The sequence below is a fragment of the Lonchura striata genome, chromosome 14 (genome assembly GCF_050655825.1).
Source record: "Lonchura striata isolate lonStrDom1 chromosome 14, ASM5065582v1, whole genome shotgun sequence".
NCBI lineage: Eukaryota > Metazoa > Chordata > Aves > Passeriformes > Estrildidae > Lonchura > Lonchura striata.
Genome location: NC_140716.1, coordinates 14,990,725 through 15,018,318, shown reverse-complemented (window position 1 = coordinate 15,018,318; position 27,594 = coordinate 14,990,725). Strand labels below are relative to the sequence as shown.

Genomic DNA, 27,594 nt, shown 5'->3' with positions numbered 1-27,594 from the left:
TGGTGCTTAGCTCAGTTTTAGGAAAAAATAACAAATAAAATCATCTGGAAGTCCACTCCTGCCTGGAGCTGCAACATGAGTTCTTCGAAGGAGGGATTAAAAATAGCTTAGGACAATTTGCTTTGTAAAGCAACCCCCAAACCTGACTGGGGGATGTTGTCAGGGTGACCAGCCCTCGGGTCAAAGAGCATCCTCAAATCCCAGATTTCCAGGGAGCACAAGAGCTGCTGCTGGCTGGGCTTCAAGGCTGCTTGGCGCCCAAGGGGAGGAGGTCAGGCCCTGGTGTTTGCCAGGAATTGTAAGGAATGGCCCCAGCACTGGGGGGAAAATATTTTCCTCTGGAAAAAGCTCCCGGGGAAGTGACGGCACCTGCAGTGTCCAAAAACTGAGACACCAGCAAGGGCACTGGAACAAAACAGAGGCACAAACCACTTCATTCCAAGCTCCTGGAGGAGTCTTCCCTGCTTTTCCATGCTGTGGGCTCAGGAAGCAGCACCCCAATGCTGGGAGCAAGCTCCCCAGTTTATTCCAAGGATAAAAACACTGTTTATGTGCCCGCAGTTTTAACGAGTGAGGCTGTTCTGGGGTGCTCTGAGCTTCATCCCAGCTGCCAGAATCCCCTGGAGGAGGTGTCTTCAGGCTTGTCCCAGATTTTGGTCCAGTTCCTGCTGCTCCAGGACTTGTCCCCTGCTCTGAGGGCCTCATGTCTGTGGTGATACAGGGAGGAGCAGCAGGTCCTGCATGTCCCACACGCTGCTGCACAGGACACCTCCCATCCACAGCACAGAAAGAGGGGGCACTGCCCCTTCCAGAAAGGCTCTTGGAACATATTCCCAGTACATTTGTACTTGGGAAACCCTGAACACAGATGGAGGAATTGTACCTACTCACAGGGCAAATCAAAGCCTATGGAATTCCCACCATGAGCACGGGACAGAGAAGCTCCACAAGAAATCTCACCCATCACAGGAGGCTCTGAGGTGTTAGTTCAGCTTTGCAAGTAGATGTCGTGGAGAAAACCTGAAATGGAGTGGGGCTTCCAGGGAAAACCAGTGTTCTCCTTAATACCTGCATAACCTGAGACCCACCACTGACCCTCAAGGCCTCCAACAGCAAAGACAACTATTTAGCCAAGAAAAATAAAGGGAGATTTTTTTTTTTCATTAAAAAGAACGGAATTCAAGCTCCTATTTGTTTTCCAGTTCTCTTCCCATAGACCAGGAGAGCTCCCAGATCACACTGTCCCTGCAAAGGACAGACAGAGACCAATAATATGACAAAAAGCATATCTGAATAGCCACAATAGCCAAGAGATGAAAGATTTATCACCAATGCCACCATCCTTCTACCCAGAGGGCTGCAACCAGTTCTGAATGAACAAATCAACAGGCAGAAATCCATCTCCACTCTTCAGAAAACACATCCAGCTGCTGCCTGGGAGACCTCCAAAATGCCATTCAAAACCTCCTAATGCTCCTGGTGTCTGTCACGTCTCCCCAGCCCATGGTGACACCGGGGTGGGCAGGCTGTGGAAGAAGCTGGGTGAGACAAGATTTTACTGCCCCCAGTTCCTGTGGAGCAGGCTGATGCCTTCACGTTGTTCCTGCAGCAGAAGGATGGGCTGTCCCTGCCCTTCCAGGCTGCCCGTGCACACCACTCCCAGTCTCTCCTTGGTGACAGAAATACTGTACAGCTCGTGGCTCCCACGGAACCCACCATGCAGAGGCATGCAAAGGGCAGGGATTGCTCTCCTTGTCTGCCAGCCCCCTGCCTGCACTAAAGGCACCTCCTGCTCACCCTCCACGAGCTCCCCACCACCTCGAGCACCTGCAGAGGCTCCCGTGGCCGGGTGAAACTCATCCCCTCCCCAGCAGCGCGGAGCGAGGGAAAAGCTGTGCCAGACAAGGAGAGCCTTCCCGGCCAGAACAGCCCTCCCAGGCTGGGATGGCCACGCACACGAGCCCCGTTACCTATTCATTTCAAGATCATTGAGGCGAGCAGAAAGATCCTCGAGGCGGTTGATTTGTTTGTGGCACTGGCTACAGTAAAACTCAAAAGCTTCATCTGCGAGAATGCTGTGCAGTTTGACAGCGAGCGGATTGGTGCTAGAGAGATCACAAGGGTCATGTCAGCAGCACAGAACGCACAGGCAGCAGCTGCAGCCGTGGCTTCCACAAGCTCAGGGTACCTCAAGGTAGGGGGAACTTTTGGTGGGAGGTAGGAAATTTGAATTAAAAACTCAGGGCTGGTTGGGTTGCCTCCCACTATGGTTTTCAAAGTCAAATTAAAGCCCAATGTGAGGTTGCTTATAATAATATCTAGATAATTCCTAATTTAGAATAGTTTATAACAATATGTAGCTAATTGATAATTTGTAATTGCTCAATAGAATTTATATGGTTGATAATTAGGAACACTTCCGTCACTCTCCTCCCAGAGACTCCCAGCAGCTGAGCTTGGCCCACATTTCCAAACCCCTGAGCCAATTTCAATCCCCAAGAGCCCAGGGCAGGTGAGGTAAGTGCTTCTCACAAACCTGCACCATTGCAAAGTTTATTTTCCAACATGATTTTCCAGGCAATCGGTCTCAGGAGGCTCCTGGTTTGTCTCAGTAAGTGAAGAATGAACTTGCACACTGCAGGACTGGGTGCTGTCAGCCAGGGCTGAATCTAAGGGGGGGTTAAGGCTGGATTTTAGGAAAAGGTTCTTCCCCAGAGGGTGCTGGGCACTGCCCAGGCTCCCCAGGGAATGGGCACGGCCCTGAGGCTGCCAGAGCTCCAGGAGTGCTTGGACAGCGCTGCCAGGGATGCCCAGGGTGGGATTGCTGGGGTGTCTGTGCAGGGCCAAGAGCTGGGCTGGATGATCCTGGTGGGTCTATTCCCACTCAGGATATTGTGGGATTCATAATCATTTGGTCAGAGGCCCATTTTCCAGTGGGATGCTTTAAAAGTAGAGCAGCTGTGCTGCTGCAGACCCACCTTAGTAAAGCACAGAGTCAGATTTTCACTGCAAACAGATTTTAAGCAAAGTTTAAATGGACAGGTGCAGTTTAAGCCCTCTCTCCTCCAAAGCACAGCCCAGAAGAGCCAAGCAGCAGTGCTGTGCTCCTGTAGGAAATGCCATTTGGGAAGGGCCATGGGGGTCTGTAGGACTTTCACAGCTTGGGAAGCTGGGAGACACTTCCTCATGATTTGGGCAGGACAGAAGGGATTCTCAACAGCAAATCGTTTGTGTTCATTTGGGGCCAGACTCCACAAATCCTTCCTGTAAGAAAATGTGCTTCTGGAAGCCACGGATGTGAATCAAAGAAAAGTTAAATAGTGAAAAACCCAAGCAGATTGATAAGAGAGGCAGGTAAAGGTGTGAGCAAACACCAGCAAGATAAACCTAACAGGCATCAGGAAGGGGCAGTGAATCCTGGGACACACAAACACACCAGAAACTCCTGGCCCAGGCATCCCAGGGGTGCCCTGGCTCAGCCCCCAGCCCAGGAGTCTGTGCTGTCTGTACAGTATTTCCCAGCCCCCTCAGACAGGCTGGACACCAGCAAATGCCAAATTATCATCTCTTCCCATTCCTGGAAAAAAAAAAAAATTGAATTGAAAACCATTCCCCCTACGCCTCAGGGCAGGTCTGGTCCCAGGCAGGTCTGACCTTCTCCCAGCAGCAGACAGGTCGGTGGCTCAGGGTTTGTGCAGGGAAGAAGTGACAGCAGCCGTGTGGCACCTGGGGGAAGGGATGTCCCTTTTTCTGGGTGCTCTTGGGTGCATTCCCTTTCCAGGTGGTGCAGCCTGGGCCAGGTGGGAACCCAAATTTAACCAGCACTAATCAAAATGAGAAGTGTGGAGGAGGAGCCCCGGGCGAGGCTGGCAGCTCCTGGGGTGTGTGCAGATCCTGCTGGCCTCCGGCTGCCCTGGCTCCCTGCCCGTGCAGTGGGTGAGAGCACAGCCCTGGGCTGTCCCCACCCACCCCAGGATCCTGATGGGTCCCCTCCAGCTCAGCAGATCCTGTGGTTCTACAACACAGAGCCTCCATGGGCCTCCCTCCATCTCCTGGAGCAACATTTGTCTTCCACAGGTCCTGGGTGCTTCCTGGAGGCTGGGATGGGGGCAAGGGGCTTTTCCCTTTATTTCCCACTGAGAGCTGCAAAGAGGCTTTTCCTACTGGATGGATATGCAAGGGAAGACTCAAGAGAAGAGATCACAAACAAGAAAACAAGCACTGGGCAGGGAAGCACTGCACCCCACAGTGTTCCCTGAAGGCTCTTGGGGTTTGTGCTTATCTTCTGGAGTTGTGGCAGGAGAATTTATAGAAATTATTCCCATTTAGAGACCCCTGTAGCATAGAAAGGGTCTGTGGTGATGTGGCCCTTTAGAAATGCTGCTGTTCTTTGTATACAAAATACAGCCAAAATACAACCAAAAAAACCCATTCAGCCTGAACCAGGGACAGCCTGTGTCCCCTTGGGTGTGCTTAAACACACTGGGGCTGCTCAGGCATGGAATAATTTGGGTGGGAAAGGACATTAGAGCTCATCCCACCCCACCCCCTGCCATGGCAGGGATAGCTCCCATTATCCCAGGTTGCTCCAAGCCCCATCCAGCCTGGCCTTTGATACTTCCAGGGATCCAGGGGCAGCCACAGCTGCTCTGGGCACCCTGTGCCAGGGCCTGCCCACCCTGCCAGGGAACAATTATTTCCCAATATCCCATCTAACCCTGCTCTCTGGCAGTGGGAAGCCATTCCCTGTGTCCTGTCCCTTCCTATCCGAAGTCAGAAGAGCTGCACAGACTCAGGGAATGTTTAGGGAAGGACTTCACAAACCCAGCAATAATCCAAGGGGAGGCTAGACCTGAGAGGCATGAGGAAATCCTTCTCTAACAGCCCCACATTCCTGACTCTGGAGGTTTTGCAGGGTTTACCTCCAGCCTCCCTCCCCAGCAAGCCCCAGCAGAGTCTCCAGCAGAAACCACCACAACCTGTGTGGCCACGTGCCCAGCGAGCCCCTCCCAGCAGAGGGAAGATGGGGTAAGGTGTGGATCTGATCCAGAGGCAGAGCAGAGCAGAGCTGGTGCCCTGGCAGAGCACGACTGGAACACTGGGAGCGTGGGCAAACTGGGAGCTCTGGCCTGATGTTAAAGAAAAAGTTCAAGTGATTGAAAAGCTCCTTTAGGTGGGTATTTTCTTGCCAGGAGCCTTCTGGATGAGGCTGGTAGTTCATCCTCAAGGGAAAACGAACACCAAGGCTGGGTTTTAATCAGAGTTCTTCCTGTGCCACAGCACCAGCACAGCCAGCCCTACATTCCTGCACAGAGCAAGCCAAGGACAAGCAGGGATCAGAGACTGTGCAGGGTATCCCAGTGCTGGAGCACTGGTTTCCTGAAGGAAAAGCTTAGGAATTCTTTACAGCAACTCTCCTATTTGCCACTAACACCTCTAACACTGCTGCTGCACCAGCCAAAAAGAAATGAGCCCTGACCTGCTCTTCCCTGCCAGCCCTGTGCAACCAGAATTGTCCAAACTCCATGAAGGGGTTTGGGAAGCAGGGAGAAAACGGAAAGACAGGAAAAAAAAGAAGTTTTCAGATGTTTACACGGCTGCAGAAAGGCACAAATGTGTCGTTCCAAAGAGAAAGAAGTATATTTTTGTCTTCAGCAGTGAGTGGCAGGGAACATTTCTGCCCTGTGCAGAGATGTGCTTTCAATGGAGGAACACATTCCCAGTGTTACCCAAAATCCCAGACACTTTGTGGGTTGCAGCACTGGATGATATTCCAGCTTTTACTAATTTTCTTTAGAAAGAAAGTACTGATGGGGTGTGTAGCACCATACCAGCTCCTCGGCCCACCCTGCTCAGGCTGGAAAATTGACTTTTCCTGGTTTCAGACCCTAAAGCAAGGAGGAAATGCTACAGCCTGCTTCCTGCTCTAGATATCCCCAGAGAAGGAATGCTGCTGCAGCTTGTGCAAATCCAACCAAACATTGCATCAAAGACCAAAATAATAAAAAAGAAAAAAAAAACATTAGAGGCACCCTGCAGGATCAGGGGTAAAGCTGCAGGTGGTTTTCTCTCCTGGAAGGTTCAGTGAGGAGCCACATCTCTAACAGGAGTGGGAATGTGACACTGGAAATGCAGACAGCTCTTCCACCTCCTGCTGGGTGTCATAGGATGGGCACTGACCAGGGAAAGGAAACACTGAGGGGGGAATTCCTCTTCCACTTCCAAGCCCATTATCCCATTGGATCCAGACTCTGCCAGGCCCCCTGGCTGGCAAATCCCGAGGAAACCCCTGTCCCACGGAGCAGAGTGAAGGCATTACCTGGGAGAGAGGAAGGAGGAGCTGCCAAAGCTGCTCTCCCCATTACACAAAGGCTCCGGGAACAGGTCGGCCTCGTTGCCCTCCCCGTAATCCTCGAAGTGCTCCTCCCCGCTGATGACGGTGATGATGGAGTGGCTGAGCTCGGAGCCCAGGGCCAGCTCGTGGGGATGGGACCTGTGGCAACAGACAGGCAGATGTTAGAGGAGGGGGCACAGCAGCCTTCCACTGCATCCAGGACAGCCTCTTTGCAGAGTGTTGGCTTTGTGTGGACAGCACTTGGTACAAGAGTGGTGGATTCTGTGAAAAGCTGCTGGAAGCTTCACCCCCCACATCCAGCAGAGCCCATCCCTGGAAGCTTCCCCACCACATCCAGCAGAGCCCATCCCTGGAAGCTTTCCCCACATCCAGCAGAGTCCATCCCTGGAAGCTTCCCCCACACCCATCCCTGGTGGCTCCAAGGTGGACCCGCTGCTGGCTGAGGTTGGGCCCACCAGGAATGCTGGTGGCACCTCTGGGATGACAGATTTGAGGGGGAAAACACAAAAAAGAGATGGAGCAATGAACTGAGTGCAGAGAAGAGTGGGGTGAGAACACTGGAGAGGAACAGCTCTGCAGGGCAGGGAAGGAGAGGGGCACCAGAGCTGAGATTGCCCTGAGATTCCTGGGGGGAAGCCCATGGGGAGGCAGCTGTGTCCCAGCAGCCCATGGAGCCCAGGCCTGGAGCAGGGGGTGCCTGAGAGGGGCTCTGGGCCGTGGGAAGCTGTGCTGGGACAGGGTCCTGGCAGGGATTCATAGAGCAGAGTCCTGGTCGGATCTGTGACCCTGTGGGGGACCCAGGCTGTGCCTGAAGGAGTGACCCCATAGCAGAGTGACACGCAGGGCAGCAGGTCCTGGAGAACCCATGGGATCGACTCAGGTTGGAGAGGTTCATGGAGAGCTGGATCCTGTGCAAGGGACCCCACACTGGGGCAGAGGGAGGACTCTGACTCCTCTTCCTGAGCAGTGGCTGGAACAATGTGTGATGAACTGACCACAACCCCCAGTCCCATCTCCCTGAGCCACTGGGGGGAAGGAGGGGGAACTGGGAAGGAGAGATGATGGGGGGGGGGTTTAAATGTTTTTTTAAGGTCTGATTTTACTTCTCATTATCCTGCTCTGATTTTGTCAGTAATAAATTACATTTATATCCCCAATTCGAGTCTGTTTTGCCCTTGATGGTATTTGATGAGTGATTTCTCCCTGTCCTTATCTCAACTGATGAACCCTTTGTTATATTTTCTTTTCCTGTCCATCTTTGGAGGGCAGGGATGGAGCAGCTTTGGTGGGTTCCTGTGTCCAGCCAGGGTCAACCCACCCCACCAAGTGAGTGATGTGTCCCATTCTGGCAGAGCAGGACAGGACAGAAAAAACCCAGGCACCAGTGGGAAGTTTATGGTGACTTTTTCCCCAGTAAACCAAGTTTTTTTCACTGGCAGCTGCAACACAGGATTTGGGGACACTCAGACTTGCTGGACAGTGCCCAGGGTTGGTGACAAGCCCTTGCTTGACTAAAATACAATTTTCTGTGATTGACATGGCAGAGAAAGAGCTGGGCATGTCCCAGCCCCATCCGAAATGCTGTGAGTTCCACAGCAGCCTGTGCCAGGCTCACACTTGCTTGTTGCTGCCTAATCCTCTCAAGGCTTTAACCCCATAACTCCTGGGATTGATGTTGGGGAGGGAAGGGTTCAGGCAGCTGGGACAGACCCCCAGCAAGACAAAGGAGCCCCTTCCCTGCTCCATCTGGGAAAACACTGTGTGACAATCCTGGAGTGGGGAATGCTGCTCCATGTGTTTTTAACACCAGAACCACAAGGCTGCAGCATGTTAAGCCTCGGAGCAAATCCTGAACACACCCAGCACAGCTCCTGGGATGTCCCTTGCTCCTGAGGGGACACAGCTCAGCAGAGTCATTGTCCCTGGAAGTCTTTCCATTGCATGGAGACACAAAATCCTGGAATGGTTTGGGTTGGAAGGACTTTAAAGCCCATTTCATTTCACCCCCTGCCATGGGCAGGGACACCTTCCACGACCCCAGGGTGCTCCAAGCCCTGTCCAGCCTGGCCTTGGGACCCAGGGACAGCCACAGCTGCTCTGGGCACCCTGTGTCAGGGCCACCCCACCATGCCAAGCCCCCTTTTCTGCCCAGGACTATGGAAGTTTTCCAATTAAGATGGAGAAAAGACAGGAGGGATTTACAACAACTGGACTGTGAAGGTGGCCATAGGGCTGTGAGCCAAGCTTTGTGTTTTGGGGGGTTTAACAACACTTTGCTCTCCAAATTTCTACACTGAAAATCATCATAATATTGCCTTATTACAGAAATTGGTATTGGCTCTGCCCTTATCTCCACGCACTGGCTAGGAGAGGCAAATGGGGTATGAGCAGATTGGTGGACTAGATCAGAAAGAAAAAAAGATTACACATAAGCCATTTATGACCAAAAAACGCCTGCTCCATCTGAAGGATTTGTCGTTATCCTGCTAATAAAAACATGTCAACCATCCAGATCTCTATTTAACCACAAACAAATCCAGCCCAGTTTGTGGACATCTGCACATACTCCTCCTGCCCTTGAGAAGCACCAATATTCCACAGTGGGATCCACTGGAACCCATCCATCTCTGTGGTGAGTCAGACCCTCACCAAAAGCAGTGGAAATCTCTCCAGGAATAGAAGCCAGGGGGTGGAGTTGTTAATTCAGAAGCAAAACCCAAGCCCAGAACTCTAAACTCGAGGCTGTGGTTTGATAAGCACTGTACAGATGCAGATCTGATCAGGAACCTGGAAACCCTCAACCTGGGTGCTTTGGACAGTAAATTTTATTTCCTATTCGCACCTTGAGACTCAGGCAGTTTCAGGATCCAGAGTCCAACTAATTTTCACTACACACAGCCTAAACAAGCTTTAAGCTCAAACCATTTCAGGTATGAGAGCTCCTGAGAAGTGATGCTGAAGCTCTGATTCAGCCTGGCAGCTGCACTGGGGGGGACTGCACTCCCTGGCTGTCCCTGGGCACAGAGGTGTGCTCCTGTGTGGGGTCTGATGGTACCAAAACCAACCCTCAGCACTCCCACAGGTTCCCATTTCAGATCTTTCAAATCTATAAATCAAACGAAGTTTTTGGCTCCCTGGAATTTGCACACATTTAACAATCTGGGAGCAGGCCCCACTGTGCTTGGACAGAGCACCCAAAGGGCATCTGACATTCCCAAGGCCACAGCTAGGGTAATAGGGAATCACAGAATGGTTTGGGTTGAAAGGACCTTAAAGCTCAACCCATTCCACCCCCTGCCATGGCAGGGACACCTCCCACTGTCCCAGGCTGCTCCAAGCCCTGTCCAGCCTGGCCTTGGGCACTGCCAGGGATCCAGGGGCAGCCACAGCTGCTCTGGGCACCCTGTGCCAGGGCCTGCCCACCCTCACAGGGAAAAATTCCTAATTCCCAATATCCCATCCAGCCCTGCCCTCTGGCAGTGGGAGCCATTCCCTGTGTCCTGTCCCTCCATCCCTTGTCCCCAGTCCCTCTCCAGCTCTCCTGGAGCCCCTTTAGGCCCTGGCAGGGGCTCTGAGCTCTCCCTGGAGCTTCTCCTCTCCAGGTGAGCACCCCCAGCTCTCCCAGCCTGGCTGCAGAGCAGAGGGGCTCCAGCCCTTGGAGCATCTCCGTGGTTTCCTCTGGACTCTCTCCAACAAGTCCATCCCTCCTGTCCTGCTGACCCCACAGCTGGCAAGCATGGGGAAGGAAGAAGCTGATCTCCCAGACCCCGTTTCCCCAGGCAGTTCTGTACCTACAGGCAGGTGAGTCGGAGGCAGGCTGCCTTCCCCAGCGGGCGGGAGCACACGCAGGCTGCCATGACCCTGCAAGGACCTTGTGCTCCTGGCAGGGAGCTCACGCTGATTATCTCCCAATTTAACTGTCACTGAGCCCTCTGTGGCGAGAAGAGCCCAGCTGATAATCCCATTTCTGCTCTAATCCACAGCACTCTTTCAGCCCCGGGGCACGGCGCTGCTCGATGCCTCTCCAACATCCCCAGATGGGATTTGAGGGTGGGAGGGAAGCTTGGAGCTCCCAAAAAGCATTGGGGCTGCAAGCACTCCCTGGAGCACCAACCCTGGGCCTTGTGTTTTGGGACAAACCTCATCCTGTGTGTTACAGATCTTAAACAAAGATGATTCCAGAGGTTTTGGTGCAGATTTGTGTTCTTGGGGCACTCATCTGGCACTGGCACAGATTTCCCAGGGAAGCTGTGACTGTCCCATTTCTGGATGTGTCCAGGATGGGTCTTGGAGAAACCTGGTCTAGTGGAAGGTGTCCCTGCCCATGGCAGAGAGTAGAATGAGATGAACTTTAACGTCCCTTTCAACCCAAACCATTCAGTGATTCTGATCCTAAAGGACTTTTTCCCTGCCTTTCTGCCTGCCAGCATCCCAGTTTCACCCCAAACCCCACTTTTCCTCCAAAAATGAGGTGGGCCCACGAGCAGTTTCGCCAGCAGCGGTTCAGACCCGGGGAAGGAGATCTTGGCTCACATTTCTGTGCTCCAGGCAGAGATTTCAAACCAGTTATTACAGGAGGTGGCTGCACATCAAAGGGCACACGCATGTTTTTAGGGAAAACAAAAATAGAACGAGTTCCCCTCCTGACTGGAAAATTATATGTTGTGTTTCTGGCTTAAGTGATAGATTAAAAACTGCAAGTCTTTCAGGTGTTTGGATCACCTGAGAAGCTATTTTAGAGGTTAAAGATGCTAATGAGGGTACAGAAGATCTCCCAAGGCAAGCAACGATTAACTCGAAGAGATTGCCAGGCCGGGCTCCAAACCAGCCTACACAAACCAGCCTAATTATTCTCGTTATTCCTCCAGAAGAGCTATTTTGGTCTTGCACATCGTTACAAACACAAAGTGATGCCTTAAGTTTTAGCTTTTATATTTTTCAGATTCTCTGCTGCATAGTGTGTGGGTCTGGGCTTCATATTAGGGGATGGTGAGCTCTCTTCATAGAGTAGGGAGACAAAACAATTCCTGCTCTAGATGGGGACCAAGGACAAATGAGACAAATCTCAGGCCCAAGAGCAGAAACAACATGGACTGAAGAGAGAAAAACAAGAAGGGTGGGACTTCATGGGCTGGAGCTATAAGTGGACAATTAACTTCAATATGCAAATGGACCAGAACTTACAAAAATATGAGACCTCGTGACCAGTTGTGCATTTTGTGACCATTTTGATTCACCTGAGGTGTAGCCCTGGCTGGGCTCTTGTGCTGCCCAAGGTGGATCCATTGAGGCCTCCTAATAAATCCCTCCTTTATTCTTTAGCTCTGTCTGGTCTCTGTTCTAGGTCAGCCTTCCCAAGGCACCAGAAGAACAACCCAAGTTCCAGCAGGACAAACTCGGCCCGCTGGGTGTGAAACCCTCGGGCTGTGCCTCCCCAGGCCCCGGGTGGGGGTTTGCTCCTCACCCGTGCTCCGGCTCCTCGATGGGATCCGTGAATTCCGAGTGCACGGTGGAGTCGATGGCGCTGTCGGTCTCCACCTCGTCGTGCATCTCGTGCTGCACCAGGGTGCTGGTGTCCTCATCCGTGAAGGTCTCGCACTCGCTGTAGGTGCTCTCCGAGCCCATGTAGGCACTGTCAGTCACCTCATTTGCCTGGTTAAAAAACACACAAGAAGCAAAATGATAAGATCCTACAGCTGTGTGGGTTCGTGGCAGAGCAGGAAGAACGTGGATGAGGGGATTTTCGCTGTGTTGCGTTTTCGAGAGCAGGAATCCAACCTCTGGAATCGCCCCAAGTCCAGGTGCTCTCCGTGGGTACCACGGGGTGCACCTCAGCCTTTGCAGGGCTTGGGAAGCAGATCACAGAAAGAGGGACTAAACAAGAGTTGGAGGGAGGTTTTGCTGTGAGCCAGGATGGATTTGGCCAGGGCAGGAGGGATTACCCACTGCTGACTCAGCAGTTCCCATCATTGCTGCTTTCTCCCACCCATTCCAAGAGGACATGTTATTATTAATCTGAACTCCATGCAAAAACCACCATTCAAAACTCCCAATTAGCCCTTGGAGCACCTTTTTTTTGTCCTGTCTAGTAAAACCTTCCATCCCTCAACAGCAAATAAACAGTTTCTAAATCTTCATTACAGCTTCTGATTTGCAGGGACTCAAATCTCCACACATCAGCTGGAGCAGCATCTCAAACCCATCACTGAGCAGGCTCTGGGAAAGCAGCAGGGTTTGTGTTGTAAGAGACTGTGATACGAGCAAGGAGAGCTGCGTTTTCCAGCTCTGCACCCCAGGCAAGTGATCAGCCTCAGGGCTGCCTGTTTGCTCCCACACACGGGCAGGGACAATCCCTTCTGAGCCTGATCTCTGGAGAACCATGGCAGCAGCAGGAGAACCCCCCCAAACCTCGTTACCCCTCACAGAGCCAGCCCCTTTCCTAAGATTTGGGGATTTCCCCAGCACGCCTGGGAGCAAATCAAGGAATTTTGGGATTGCCAGTGCTGGTGCCAAGCTCCAGCTGGTCCCCTGTCACTGGAGAGGTCAGACAGAGGGGTGGGAGCCCTCCTGCCTGGCCTGCAGGTGAAGAGCTGCTCATGGAAAGCATCTGCTCCACCTGAAGTTCACCTGTGGGATCCCACGTGCTCAGCTGCCCCTCCAGCACAGCAGCAGAGCAAAAGAGCAGCAGTGTGAATGCAGGCATGGCTGAAACAAAACCCTTTTCCTCTGCCAGGGTGTACAGAACAGCTTTCAGGGCTTTTTCCGAAGATTTTGGAGAAAATGATGTTTCTCAAAGCACTGTATGCATAAAATCATGGAGTGGTTTTGATCGGAAAGGACTTTAAAGCACATCTCATTCCACTCCCTGCCTATTCCACTACCCCAGGTTGCTCCAAGCCCCACCCAAACTGGCCTTGGACACTTCCAGGGGCAAAAAGGGATAGAAACCCTCAAAGGGATGGAGAGAGAGCTGATAACAGCAATTCCCACTCCATGCGGCCACTGGGAGCAGCCAAGTGACTCAGTCCAGCCCTGCTTTGCCCTCCCAGCCTCTGTGCCCACCACACTCAGGAGGATGGACACAGCCAGGAGCTCCTCTTGGAAGCCAGGCTCAGCTTCCACCTGTCTTGTGGACACCAGCACCTCCAGGACACCTTCCTGAAGTTAAACACAACACAAACCTGCCCAGAGCTCAAGTCTGAAATCAGTGAACTCCACCAGTCTGAAGTTCCAGTGAACTCCACCAGGGCAGAGCCTGTGCCTGTCTTGCAGAGAGAAACAAAAGCCTCTAAAGCCCCCACCCACTTAAAAAAGCATAAATCCACCAAAACCACTTACACATCTAAAGCTGGGACTTGCTTAAGTGCTTTACTGGATTTATGCTGCACTTTCTAGAAACACCATTAATGCTCCAGCAGGAGGGACAAGGGGAAGCAGAGGCTTGACCTGCCTTGGCTTGGTCACAGACAGAGAAAGCCCAAGAGGTGACAGCAGCCACCCCCAGCTGCACATTCCCTCTTGCCTCTTTGAAAAAGATTTCATGCCAAATTGGAAAGAATTTTACTTGCACACTACAAAATAAAGGCAAAATAAAGGCTGCTTTTTAAATACCCACCCCAGCCCCTCCTTCTCACTAGAAAAGCCTAAATTTAAGCATAGGTTGAAGTATTATAATGAGCAATTTGAAGTACTATAATGAGCACAGAGTAAAGACAACTATTGAAAGAAGCCAAAAAACCTCCAAACACTCCAATTCACAAGTAATTTGATTAGAAACCCTGCTGTGGTTACTGCTGACCCTCTCAACATGAAGTAAACCAGGAGCTGAACAGTGCCCTTAAGCAGATGTTGGAACAAGAGGATCTTCAAGGTCCCTTCTAACTCAAACCATTCCATGATTCTATGATTTCTCTATTAAATTGTTCTAAAACTCCTCATTGGTGGGAAATACACACATGGGCAGGCTGGATTTGGGAGCAACCCTTTTGGAGTAGGAGAAGCCACCAGCACAGCACATCAACCATTGTCCTTCAGCCACACCAAAGATATGCACTGATTTATTACCTAAAAATTGTATTTCTCCTTCGTGATACCAGCCTAGGTGAGGTTTCAAAAGCAAGAAAGCCCTATTAAAATTAAACCTGGGTGGACAATGAGTTAAGAAGCAGCTGAAACTGCAAACAAAGTCCTTCTCCTGAGCACGAGCGTGGAGAACTTTGCTGCACATTCCACCACAGAATCAGTAACTCAACCTCAAGAAGAGATGCCAGGAGGAGATAGGCAAACCGAGGAGGTTCAGGTATTGCCAAATGCCTGACAGAGCCAAATCTCTGTCCCTGGGCAAGTGTGTGGGTACAGAAAGTTCTTATTTATGGCCTCATGAGCAGCTGGTTTGTGCACTGACCCTTCAAATCCCCCTGCCACAGCTCTCCTTCAGCCAGCTTTGCCTTCCGGTGAGCAGAAAGTAAACATTCTTTCCAGCTTAAAAAAAGCCAAATACACACTTAAAAAACATCCATGGGCTCAGGACAGCCAGGTTGGGCTACACCCACCCCAGAGGACTTGCCAGGAACATTGGTGCCATGTTCAGAGAGGGGCTGGTGTCACCAATATCAGTGCATTTTGATTTTTTATCGAATAAAACACACCCTGAAGTGCCTCAGGCAAACCTCAGACATTAAAACAGGGACTCAGGCACACGCAGAGTTCCGAGCTGGAACAGGATCAGGGTTTGACAGAGGCTCCCAATCCCAAATCCAGCTCCTCCAGCAGGTACTTCCCCTGAGCCACACCTGGCTGACAGGACAGAGAGGTATCTCTGCCTGCTCAGGGAAACTCCAGGGATCTGAGGGCCCAGGTGAACACTCCTGCTTCTAAAAGGAAATAAATGGTGAAATCAGCACTGAGATGATGTAATGTGTCCTGATGAGACAGGTGAGGTGCCTTTAGGGGTCTTCTCCAGCAGCAGCTCATCCCTCCCAGGCATCTGGTGACACATGGGAGTAAAGATTACCTAATTAGATGTTGTAAAGTCCTATAAAAACATATGGATTAAAAAAAAAGCTGCTGCAGTGTGACAAGACAGACTCTTGGGAATCACCTGCAAGGTCTAGGCAGGGACAGAAGGTTCAGCACAAGCTCTGCCAAGGCGTTGCCTTGGAAAGGAGGGCAAAGTCTGGCTCCCAGGGAGGTTCCTTCCAGGCAGGGCTGTCCCTGGAGCTGTCCTGGCATCCCAAAGCTCTGCTGTCCTTGAACACAAACACTCGGAAGGTTGAGAGGGGAGGTGAGTGACAAGGAAAAGGAAAAACAACTCTGTTTTCCCAGCAGTGTGAGCCTGTTCTGAGGAATCCAGCCCTGACTGTGCACAGGATGCAGAGGAGATAGATCAGCTACAACAATCCCCCTCCAAGGACACCCTGTGGCCCAGACAGCAATGACAGTGCCAGGCTGGGAGCCAGGGAGAAGGGACACAGTTGTGCTTATAGTTCCACAGTAATGCAGCTGGCCCCAAAGCCCTGGGACACCCCAGGGCAGCTCAGCCTCTGAAATGCCACTTTGGGGCCTGCCACCTTTGGGTCCCAATATTGCCTTCTTCCCACACACCCGGGCAATGCCAGATTTTCAGGGAAACCAGGGGAGCCTCTGCTCAGCCCTGGGCGAAGGCAACTTGCACAGCTCAGCCTCCATCAAGGCTGGGCAAGAGAAACGTGCTGCATCTGTTGGGGCAAACTGAAAACACTCACCCAGCCCAGAAACAAACCCCAAACCAGCTCACAAAGCAGCACACCTGGCAGGCTGTCCCCAGCACCCCAAAAACCAGCAGGCACTGTCCCTGCTGGTCCAGCTCCCCCAGGGAGAGCCAGGCAGAGAGGAGTGTGAGGTTACACCACAGCCCATGGAATCACAGAACTGTGGAATGGTTTGGGTTAGAAGGGGCATTAAAGTTCTGCCCAGTCCCACCTCTGCCATATCCAGGGACACCTTCCACTGTCCCAGGCTGCTCCAAACCCCATCCAACCTGGCCTTGGACACTGCCAGGGATCCAGGGGCAGCCACAGCTGCTCTGGGCACCCTGTGCCAGGGCTCACCACCCTCCCAGGGAACAATTCCTTCTTAAATCCCATCTAAATCTCTCCTCTTTTAATCTAAACCATTCCCATGAAAAAAAAAAAAAATCAGGTGGATCTGCCCATATAACAAGTCAGGTGCATCCCCAGCCTGCCCCTTCCCAGCACCTCCGGCGCTGAGCCCGGTTCCTCTGGAAATCCAAAACCTCCTCACTTTGTGTCAGCTCGCAAAAACCCACCTGTGGAGACATCCTGGCCAGAGCCGGAGCCAGAGCCAGCTCCGGGAGCTGCTTCTGCGAGGCAGGAGGGAAGCAAAGTCCAGGGGAGCCGGGAGGCTTAAGGAGCGAGCTGGAGTCCCAACAGAGCGCCTTTTGTTCCCGATAAGGAGCAGGAGCTCCGGCAGCTCCCTGCAGCCTCCTCCCGCTCCCCCCGATTCCAAAATAAAAGCTCCTGTTGGGAGCCCCGCTCCAGGCGCTCACACTTCCCACGAATCCATCCCCAGAGAAAAAGGTTGACTCTAAAGGCGACCTGTCCAGCTTTTATCTCGGCCTTCCTGGTGTTTCTGGTGAATAATTAAGCGTTAAGTGACAAATGCCTTCCTTATAGCCACAAATAGAGGGATGAATCAAGCTTGGATTGCTGGCAGGTCAGAAGAACTTCTGGTGACTGGGAGGGTGGTCTCTCAGTGACAACAGTGACCCCAAAGGATGGTCACAAACACCCCAATGCCACCCTGCCCTCAGCAGAGCTGTCCTGTGGGACAGCTGATCCTTGGGATTTTCCCCTTCCCAAGGCAGCCCTGAGCCGTCCCTGCCAACAGGAGCCCAGTCCTGTGGGACAGCTGATCCTTGGGATTTTCCCCTTCCCAAGGCAGCCCTGAGCCGTCCCTGCCAACAGGAGCCCAGTCCTGTGGGACAGCTGATCCTTGGGATTTTCCCCTTCCCAAGGGAGCCCTGAGCTGTCCCTGCCAACAGGAGCCCAGTCCTGTGGGACAGCTGATCCTTGGGATTTTCCCCTTCCCAAGGCAGCCCTGAGCCGTCCCTGCCAACAGGAGCCCAGTCCTGTGGGACAGCTGATCCTTGGGATTTTCCCCTTCCCAAGGCAGCCCTGAGCCGTCCCTGCCAACAGGAGCCCAGTCCTGTGGGACAGCTGATCCATGGGATTTTCCCCTTCCCAAGGCAGCCCTCGGCACTGCTTGCACCCACAAGTTCTGAGGGTCTCCTCGGGTTTTCTGTTTCCTCTCCGCAGAAACCGCAAGTACATCAAGCTACCTCAGCTGCCTACCCAGCACGAACACACAGATTTCCTTCCATTACCTTCCCAAAGCACGTTCTCCCCTTTTCTCCGGGCTATCCTCGCTGTGCCGAGGTGCAGAGCTCGGGAAGCAGCTGACCTGCCGAGCCCAGGCCAGCCCAGATTCCTGCTCCGAGCACGGCAGGAAGGAGTTATGCTTTAACCCGAGTCCTGCCTGGACCTGCTCCTCCACAGAGCAGGTCACAGCCCTTGTGCTCCTCTGCTCCTCCACAGAGCAGGTCACAGCCCTTGTGCTCCTCTGCTTGTGCCTCAGGACCTCGAAGAACATCTGAGCTCCCATGAGAGCCCAAAATCAGACACCAAAACGAATTAGGAGATCCCAATCCCTGCCCGTTTTACTTCTCAAACTCTTATTGAGACACCTCTGCTTGCACTGCTGCCCCCTCACCTCCCGGCCCTCCCGTCCAGTTCCCACGTTCCCAACCACACACAATCTGCTTGTGGTTCAAGATAAGGCTCCAAGGACTTTGTTTTCCAAACTCCTTCCAGCCTATTTCCTACAGGGCAAACACTTCAAATCGGATCTTTTCTGACCAGCAGAGAAATTTCTCACCATAGCCCTGCACTTGGGTCCTGCCTTCAGGGATATCCTTATCCTTGTCACATTTACACTCTTGCCTTTCCCTCTACACAGTTCGGAGTCTACACAATAAATTAATTTCCTTGGTGTTTTCAGGCTTTAAGATATCAAATTATCATCGTGGACTGATTTGGGAGAGATGGAGCCCCTCTGCTCTGGAGCCAGGCTGGGAGAGCTGGGGGTGCTCACCTGGAGAGGAGAAGCTCCAGGGAGAGCTCAGAGCCCTGCCAGGGCCTGAAGGGGCTCCAGGAGAGCTGGAGAGGGACTGGGGACAAGGGATGGAGGGACAGGACACAGGGAATGGCTCCCACTGCCAGAGGGCAGGGATGGATGGGATATTGGGCAGGAATTTTTCCCTGGCAGGGTGGGCAGCCCTGGCACAGGGTGCCCAGAGCAGCTGTGGCTGCCCCTGGATCCCTGGCAGTGCCCAAGGCCAGGTTGGACAGGGCTTGGAGCAGCCTGGGATGGTGGAAGGTGTCTCTGCCATGGCAGAGGTGGCACTGGATGGGCCTTAAGGTTCTTTCCAACACAAACCATTCCAGGATTCTGTGAATACAAGGATAATATGGGACTGTTCACTTGCTGTCCACAGGACTCACGGCCCTTCATCTCTCACTGCAGAAAGGCCTTGGGGACAATGGGGACATTGCTCAGGGCTCCATGTGCTTCCCCAAGGACAGGAGAACAGGCACTGAACTGCATCTGTCATATTCCACAGCCCTGCAGCTCCAGCCACCTGCAAGATTTCAAGTCCACCAGCTGTTCAGGACAAAAAGATCATCAATTCCAGCAGGCAGCCCCTGGAGAGGGGTTTGTGAGCATTTCATTCATGGTGCTTTCGAGTCAGCCCTGTGAGCAGAGGCCTGCTGAGGCCATTCCAGACGGTGGGAATGGCACTGGTACAGAAAACCTGAGCTCTCACCTCCATGTCCCCATTCCAACCAGCAGATCTTCACAGCTGGGTTAGGACAGGCAGGGAACAGCTGAACCCAGGTCTGTCCTTGTGCTCTGAGCCCCTTGGACAGCTCAGAGGAGGTTACAAAGCTCAACCCCATCTTTTCAGCCTGGCTGGCCCCTGCTACACATACACCCTGTGGTAACAGTGGTGTGGAGAGGAAGAGGAGGAAAAAAACTCACCTAAAAGGCCACAGATTGCAAAGCAGGGCCCTCCCAAACACTCTGTGCTCACCTGGCCCAGCTCTGCCTTTGGGAAGGAAAATATTTTCCTGGGAATTAATTCTGCACTAGGAAAGGAGGCCTCAGAAGGTCCACAGGGCTACTAGGAGGGGACACAAGGAACCTGCAGCAGCCACCCCACATGGGCTCCCTGCAAAACACAAGGCACCAAGAATGACAGTGATGCCGCTGTGAGCACGTCCCTACTTGCTCCCACAACAGCTTCTGTGTTTCAACACACAGCTGGGGCCCTGCAAGTCCCTGGTCCCCTCTGCAGAAGCTCTGAGCAGCTGAAGAAACCCAGCCATGTGGATTTTTGCCCTCAAAGAAACCTTAAATACAATTGCTCAACATGGAAAAAAAATCCTGGCTTTAACAGAGTTAAAGTTTCACCAAGTTGATGTGTTGGCCTTAAAGCTGCTGTTCAGTGTTGCACAGAATGTCACAGAATATTCTGAGCTGGAGTTCTCCCAGCTGCACCTGTAGGCAAGCAGGATGGGAGAGCCAGAAGTAGCTCCTACTCCCAAAATACACAAAACTTGGGACCTACCCAAGTCCCATTTTCCTTCCCAGATCCACTCCTTTCATGCTGTACAACTCCCTTCTAGACAAATAGCAGAGGGGACGTGCCTGGGCCAGTGAAGGCTTCCAGGGAAAGCCAAATTCCCCTCTTGTGGCTGTGCAGAATGTGATTTCCTGGCTGCTTCCAGCAGGAGCCACGGCAGCTGCCCAGCAGATGGCAACAGTCCTGCACTGCATCCGCAGGATTTATGGCTGCCCTGTCCTGCAGAGCTCAGACAGAGCCTTCCTCTGACCCTGCTGGCCCAAAACACGAATTCCCAGGGTCAAAAATCCCTGTTTGGGGTATTTATGGTGCTCCCAGGCAGCATTTACGGAACACTGGCTGAGCATCTCCTCCAGCCTACCTAAAGTCATACACCTCCATGCCCATCCCAGCCCAATCTCAGCATTTTCATGCTTCATTTTCCTTTTTCTAGAGTCAGCTTCCCACTCTGGACTGCCCAAGGGGGTTCACCTGCCCCAAGAGCAGAGCAGAGGGACAGAGTCCTCACCCTAGGGCAAGGCACAGCAGGTGCCAGGCTGTAGTGCTGGGCTGATGGTTGAGCTTGGAGGTCTTTTCTAGCCTTAATGTTTCCATGATCCCAACAAAACTAACTCCAAATTCCCCTCCATGTTCCCCAGAGCATTCTAAACGAGTCCTGTGCCTCAGCACTGAGTCATGAGCACCACAGGAGCTCTGAGGGGAGGCAAGAACTCCCACCTTCCAGGCAGTCAGCAGCCAAGCTTTGCCAGCCCAGCCTGGGGGAAAACAGGGCTCAGGTGTCCAGATGGAAAAGCTCCAAGCTCCCTTCAACGTGACTTTGACAAAGCAGGAAGGCTGTCATTAGTTTTTGGTGGTTTCTCACCCAGCAACCACCACGCTTCCACCTGAGGCAGGAGGAACACACTGGGAGGTGATCCCAGCCAGGTGATGCTCTCCCTGCTCCCAGCTGGGTGCCCAGGGATGAGGTTCCTCTTGAACGTGCCACAGAAGAGCTGCTGGGATTGGGATGAGCCCCCTGAAAGCCCAGCTGGAGGCATGAGAAGCCACATGGCCGCAGGAGCTGCTGTCTCAGTGGAGCCACAGGAGCAGAAATCCTCTTTGGAAGCACCTTTACAGACAGCCCTGTCTGCTGGACACTCCTGGAATGGTGCAACAGGAGCCAGGAGATCCATGGCACATCCAGAGCCACACCAGTGGCTGAACTGGGGCAGTATCCAACATTACAAATTCCTGAGTTCACACCTTGTCCCCTTCAAAAGCCTTCTCCTGGAGGAAGCAGGTGTTGGTGGTCCTCTCTGGAGAGCAAATACTGGGTGAAGTCCCCAGCTTTGAGCTCTCAGGGTTTTCCATGGATGCTGAGCTCTCCTGATGACAGCCACCAGGAGAGGACATGAGTCATCAAGCAGAGCAACCTTATTAACAAAGAGAAGACATTTTCCTGGAGACTGCTTAAAGCACTTGTTTATACTTGTTTGAACAAACACTGAGGAGAAAAGCTCCTGGCAGACCCCAGCACTAGGAAGAGCTGAGCACTCCAGCCACTGGGATTTTGGGCTGTTTAAGAGGGACCACAGCCAGTGCTCCACTCAATAACCACAACTGCTCCCAGGACTTCTGCAAATGCAGCAACTCCTTCAGCTCGGATGTGACAGGGGAGGAGAAATCCCAGCTGTGCCACTTCACCCCCATGGCCCTGCCGCACCCAGAGGGGCTCACGCAGTGCCTGAGGTGTCCCAGCTGTGTTTTGGGGTGTGTTTAGCTGTGTGTCCTGGTGCAGCATCATTCCAGGGCTGACACGGGGATACCCCAGAGCCCAAACTTGGTGCAGTGAGAAGTCTACTCTGAGGAAAGGTGATGGTTTCACTTTTAAAGGTGATTTTCCTCCCCCACCAATCTCTTCTGGAGAATCCAAGCAAGATGGGCCTATTATAGGTGTTGGGAGCAGCTGTTTATTCTGTTCTCTGCCTTGCTGATACCCTAAGGAAGAAGGGTGTGCTGGAGGCCTCTCCAGGCCTTTCCCCAGTGCTCCCGTGAGGAACACACCTTTGCTGCTCCCAGCAGGATGCTTTGTACCACGGCTTCTCCCTCCCTGGGCCAGCTCCAGCTTTCCAAGGCACAGCACTCCAGGACGTGTGGGACAAAAGGCACGTTGGGAGCTCACGGCTCAGCCAGAAGAGAACAAAAACCCCCTCGCCCCAAGACTCCAGTTTATTTTTACACTCCCAAGGCTGAGTGGTATTTCTCGAGCATGTTCTCATTTGCTGAACCTCTATGAAATCCTGGCAGGCTGGAAATTATTTCGAATCATGTATCCAAGACAACAAGGATAATTCTTCCCCAGCATGTTAAACGTAGAGCTGTCCCTTAGATGACTACACTGAATTCAGTATAAAAATCCACTCAGATCTTTTGGAAAAGGAGATTTCAGGACTCATCACCTTTTTCCTTTGGGTCACCTTGTCTTTACAAGGAACAGTTGGCCCAGCAGCAGAAGTATTTCATCCCAGTGGGGCACACACCTGCCTTGTTGGTATTGCTGCCCAGAATAGCTCCCAGTGCTGACAGAGCTCATCTGTGTTAAATTAGCCCTTGGAAAACATCCCTGCTCGGAATCTCAGGCAAGATGGTCCCTTGACACAGGTCTAGGAGCACAAAGTGAAAGCCTTTTCCTGTCACAGCCTCCACACTGCTCAGACCACTGTTAAAATGTACATTTGTGACCCTGCATCACCTAAAAAACATGGAAATCCATCTCCCTCCCTGCTCTCCTGTCCCACTTCTCCTCAGCTGTTCCTGGGGCTTTGAACTACCTTTCAAAAGAGGAAAAATAAACCAATATTCAAACTTGCCTGGAGAAGCTGTGGCTGCCCCTGGATCCCTGGAAGTGCCCAAGGCCAGGTTGGACAGGGCTTGGAGTGATGTGGCATAGTGGAAGGTGTCCCTGCCCATGGCAGGGGGTGGCACTGGATGAGTTTAAAGGTCCCTTCAATCCAAATAATTCCATGATTTAGGACCAGCTGCCTAACACACAGGCTATCATTAACCTCTCATCAAGAAATCACAAGTCCAAAATTATGTACTACAGACCACACCAAGCAAAACTACATACAAATGTAAATAAATAAATCTGCATGCAAATACAAAGCAGGTCGGGAGTCTCATTGCCAGCAACAAGTAGTGTGATAAAAATCACAAAGAATCATAAAATATCCTGAGTGGAAAGGGGTCCACAAGGATCAGAGCCCAATTCCTGGTCCTGCACAGCACAATTCCAAAAACGTCCTGGCTACCACAACATAGGTGTCACACCTCCGAAGAGGCAAGTTTGGAAAAGAAAAAGCAGAGGGGAGTGATTCAGTCCCCACGTGGGACAGGGACCCAGCCATCCCTTTACTCCCAAGGCTCCTGCAGCACCTCCTGCTCCAGGCTGGAAGGCACAGAGCAGGAATGGGTGAAGCCTTCCAAGCCAAGCCCAAAACCCCCAGGCACAGACAAGGGGTCTGTCCTTTCCAGCTGGGAACAGCAGGATCACTGCTGCAATGTGCCCCTGTGGTAAGGAATGCAGAAGGGAACCAAGGCATGGAGGCTTTAACTAGAGGAAAACAACCCAAATCAGAGAAACAGCCTTCATCAAGCCTAAGAATAGAGAGAAAATGTAGACTTTTGTCCTCTGCTCTGCCTTTTATTGGCCAAAAGGCACCAAATGTCAATGTCCCACTGCTCAGCTGTGCCTCTCAGGTAGGCTCCTGGCTGGTACATCTCAAAACCAAGCTCAGGTTTTCCAGGCTCAGAAACTCCAGCAGGAACACAAACCCAAGAGCAGCAGGTCCCCTTCCCACGTCACCGTGTTTCACCACAGAACGGGCTCCCTTTCCACCCAGGGCACCGTGCTCTGCTCTTTCCATTTTATCAACACCAATTTTAACTTCAAATGCATCAAATGCTTGGTGCAGGTTCTCCGGGCCCGTCACCCAGAGACTGAATTTGTCTTTACATGTTAAGCATCCCTGAGTCCTGTCACAGCAAACTCCTCTCTCCCCAGGCAGAGCCTCCATGCCCAAATCCCACTCCAACATTTATGGGAACAAACAGAGCTCATACTTGCCTCAAACGTGACGAAGTCATCAAACTCATCGGGGCAGGCCGGGGCTTCCTCCTCGGGGGTATATCCCATATCATACAGCTGGCTGTCAGGGTCTGCACGGGGAAAAAAACACACAGCTGCAATCAGCCAGAGGGAAACCTGCACCCTCACGCCCAGGGTGGGTTTGGGAGACGTGGCAGCGGTGGCACAGGAACTTGCGCGTGCTCGCACGGGTGCCGCAGCCCTCAGGAAGGGGCTCTGCTCCCGGGCACCCCACCTGCACCAGGGCTGAGGGCACGGCTTCCACAAACCTTACGAGGCTCCGTGTGCTCCAGTGGGGCCAGCTCCTGGATCCACCCCTACCCCTCCATGCCCTCCACTCGCTTCCCCATCCCCGTTGCCCGCATCCTTTAATTCCTCTCGCAGAAGGCTTTAATCCCGCCGTGGGCAGGGAGTGCCGGGGATGTGTGTGTGACAGCCAAGCGCCATGGGAACGGCGGGGAAGGCAGGCTGCAGCTCTGCATCGGGAGCATCCGCACAGGAACGGGAGCTGTGCAGCGAGGGAGCCTCAGAACGAATTCCTGCTCCCAGCCCGCAGCCCCGCTCCCGTTGTTCCTTCCAGTGAGGAAGGGAGCGAGATCTCCCCGCGCTCCCTGAAGCCAGGGCGAGTGCCCAGTCCGGCAGGCAGCCCCGATGCCAGGCTGGAGGCGCCGGATCGGAGCGCTGCTGCAGTCCCAAAATAAACGGCAGCAGCACGCTCGAGCCCACACGCCTCAGAGCCGCCATGGCTGCGCCACCGGGCCTGGCTGCTCCGAGGAACCGGGCCGTGCTCCCAGGGAATGCACAAGGATTTGGGGAGGGACAGGGGTCACTTTCTGTGCCCTCAGAGCCCACCCCAGCCCCCCCAAAGGGGCACACAAGCTGTCCTGCTGTGGCCGCCCTGATGGGACAGTGCCAGCCTCATCCAGAGGCACAGGCAGAGCTCCCGCTCTGGGCCCTTCTCCAGGTAGCAAGAAAAGCCATTTTTCATTAAGGAATCACGCTGTGGTTATTTCATACATCTGGTAAAAGGTCAAGGGTTTAGGGGTTGCTCAAGGCACTGGGGGTGCTCAGCCTGGAGAGGAGAAGGATCCAGAGACACCTCCCAGTGCCTAAAGGGGCTCCAGGAGAGCTGGAGAGGGACTGGGGACAAGGGATGGAGGGACAGGACACAGGGAATGGCTCCCACTGCCACAGGGCAGGGATGGATGGGATTTGGGCAGGAATTGTTCCCTGGGAGGGTGGGCAGGCCCTGGCACAGGGTGCCCAGAGCAGCTGTGGCTGCCCCTGGATCCCTGGCAGTGCCCAAGGCCGGGCTGGATGGGGCTTGGAACAGCCTGGGACAGTGGGAGGTGTCCCTGCACATGGAATGAAATGAATTTTACGATCTCTTCCAACCTAAAGCATTCTGAGAATCTCTGATTTAGGGCACAGGCCTGCAGCAACGTCTCCCACCTAAACACCATGCCAGGGCCTCTCAGCTGACCATTAAATGCATACACAGGTGGGCACCCTGGAGATGCTGCACCACCAGGAGATACTGCAGCCAGCAACCTGAGGAGTTCCCTGGGGTGGGAGAAGCTGAACACATGGCACCAAGAAATGATCCCTGCCTTCACCTGGGCCTGACTCCCAGGGTCAGGCTGTCAATCCACTCCAGGAATGACCCAAATTGCTTTTCCAGTGCCATACCCAACACTGTGCTCCACAGGCTCAGGGCTGCAGCAGGGGAAAGGAGCTCTTGGTCACAGCTTAGGCCTTCGGTGGCCCACTGCTGTCCCACTGTGGCAGCAGCAGTGGTGCTCCCCTCCAGCTGCAAAGCCAGAGCAGGGCCCTGGGATGCAGCTGGAAGTGCTGCTGCTGCCTGCACCCTGCTCAGGGCAGGGTCACCTCCTGCTCTGACTGTTGGGGTAGCACAGGAGGATCTTGGACTTGATCACCTTGCAGGTCTTTCCCAACCTTAATGAGTCTATCATCTGAAGATGGCATTGTGCCTCTCCTCAGTGTCCCTCTGTCCCCACCTGCACAGCTCCCCCCATGAGCCTGAGCCTACAATCTGGAGGAGTTTTCCCATTAATTATCCCTGGTGCTATCCTGGGATTTGTGCCTGGTGGCTGGCAGCAGGGAGGGGATGGGGACAGTGACCTGCTCACCTCAGTGGGTGCCACCAAGAGGAGCCTTTGCCCACATCTGGGGCAAAACTAAAACCAAACAGTGCTCCTAGAAGGCAACTTGTGTCACAGCACCCCTCCTGCCCACCAGCACACACAGGCAGTGGTCAGCTCCAGGCATCTCCACAGATCCTGCTGCACCCCACAGCAGCCCCTGGAACCAGATCCTAAAGGCACAGGCTGCTCCCTTCTCCATATTCCCTCATCATTTCTTTTCCTCCCCCTCCAAGTAGACATACAAACACTTCCTACTCTTCTACAGACACAGATAAAGATATTTATTCTCCTCACTCCTTCCAGAGGGGCTGGAAAAGGGAGGATTTGCAGGCAAGTGAAGACTTCCCTTTGGAATCAGGGGTATGAAGCGTGGGCAGAGCACAGGCACAGGCAGCTCCTGCCATCCATCACCTGCCTCCTGCCCAGCTCCTGCCCAAACCAGGGGTTCTGCAGCCTTCCCAGCCCTTCAGGGAATGAGCATGCTGGGCATCAATGGGATCCTTGTTGCTCCATCTGTGTGCAGAGAGCCCAGCCCAAACAGGGTGTCTCTGTGTAACGTGGGTTTATTTTCACAGCAAATTCCAGTGTAAAAATTCAGGAAAGGCCACCTGAGAGGTCACCTGCACACTCGTGGTGGCATGGCCAGCACAAGCCGTGCCCAGGAGCCAGCACTCCATGCTTCCACCTCCCCACATGTCACAGAGAGCAAAGACAAACAGCACCACAAACAAAGGTTGATTTTTCTGCTGGATTCATTCCCTCCCCCTCCAAAAAAAAGCCATATGGTGCTTTGTGTATAGGGAGAGTTGCCATGGAGAGCCTGCAAATCTGCCAGCACAATAGCCTGCATTAAGCTTGCAAATTCCTGCCCAAAAGAACCAAAAAACCCTGGGAGCCAAAAAATTGGAGACCTTCCGTGTGGAGTGGCACTCCCCATGTGGACATCACTGTCCCCAGGTGCAGAGGAACCACGAGGTGACAGCTGGAGGGGTTTGTTCCCCCAACACCAGGAACAGAGCCTGGGATGGCTGTGGGCCACCAGCAGCACTCAATAGCCCCAGTCTGTGGCACAGGCTGAGCTCACACCCTCATGTTCCCTCTGCTCTCCACCCTGGACATTAAAATCAAGTCCCAGCTGGCCCCTGCTCTGCTTCACATGCTCTTCTCCCTGCCCCTCACAGCACAAAGAGCCTTTCCTTGCTCACACCCATCCCTGAGTTCTCTTTATCCTTCCCCAGGTGGTCAC

The 27,594-nt window shown here is 53.1% G+C and overlaps 1 protein-coding gene across 3 annotated transcripts in view; it reads right to left on the bottom strand.

The window, feature by feature from the left end:
* Positions 1–27,594, bottom strand: part of RAB11FIP3 (RAB11 family interacting protein 3) — a 79,587-nt gene that overhangs the window by 15,324 nt on the left and 36,669 nt on the right. For 2 of the 3 annotated variants that reach the window (XM_031506123.3, XM_021529688.3), the window contains 4 exons: positions 24,163–24,254; positions 11,820–12,007; positions 6,320–6,493; positions 1,971–2,105 (listed from right to left, as the gene is read on the bottom strand). In XM_031506123.3, coding sequence (XP_031361983.3) covers positions 1,971–2,105; positions 6,320–6,493; positions 11,820–12,007; positions 24,163–24,254 — 589 coding nt within the window. The remainder of the gene's footprint in view (positions 1–1,970; positions 2,106–6,319; positions 6,494–11,819; positions 12,008–24,162; positions 24,255–27,594) is intronic. The other variant, XM_031506124.3, reaches the window with a different exon arrangement.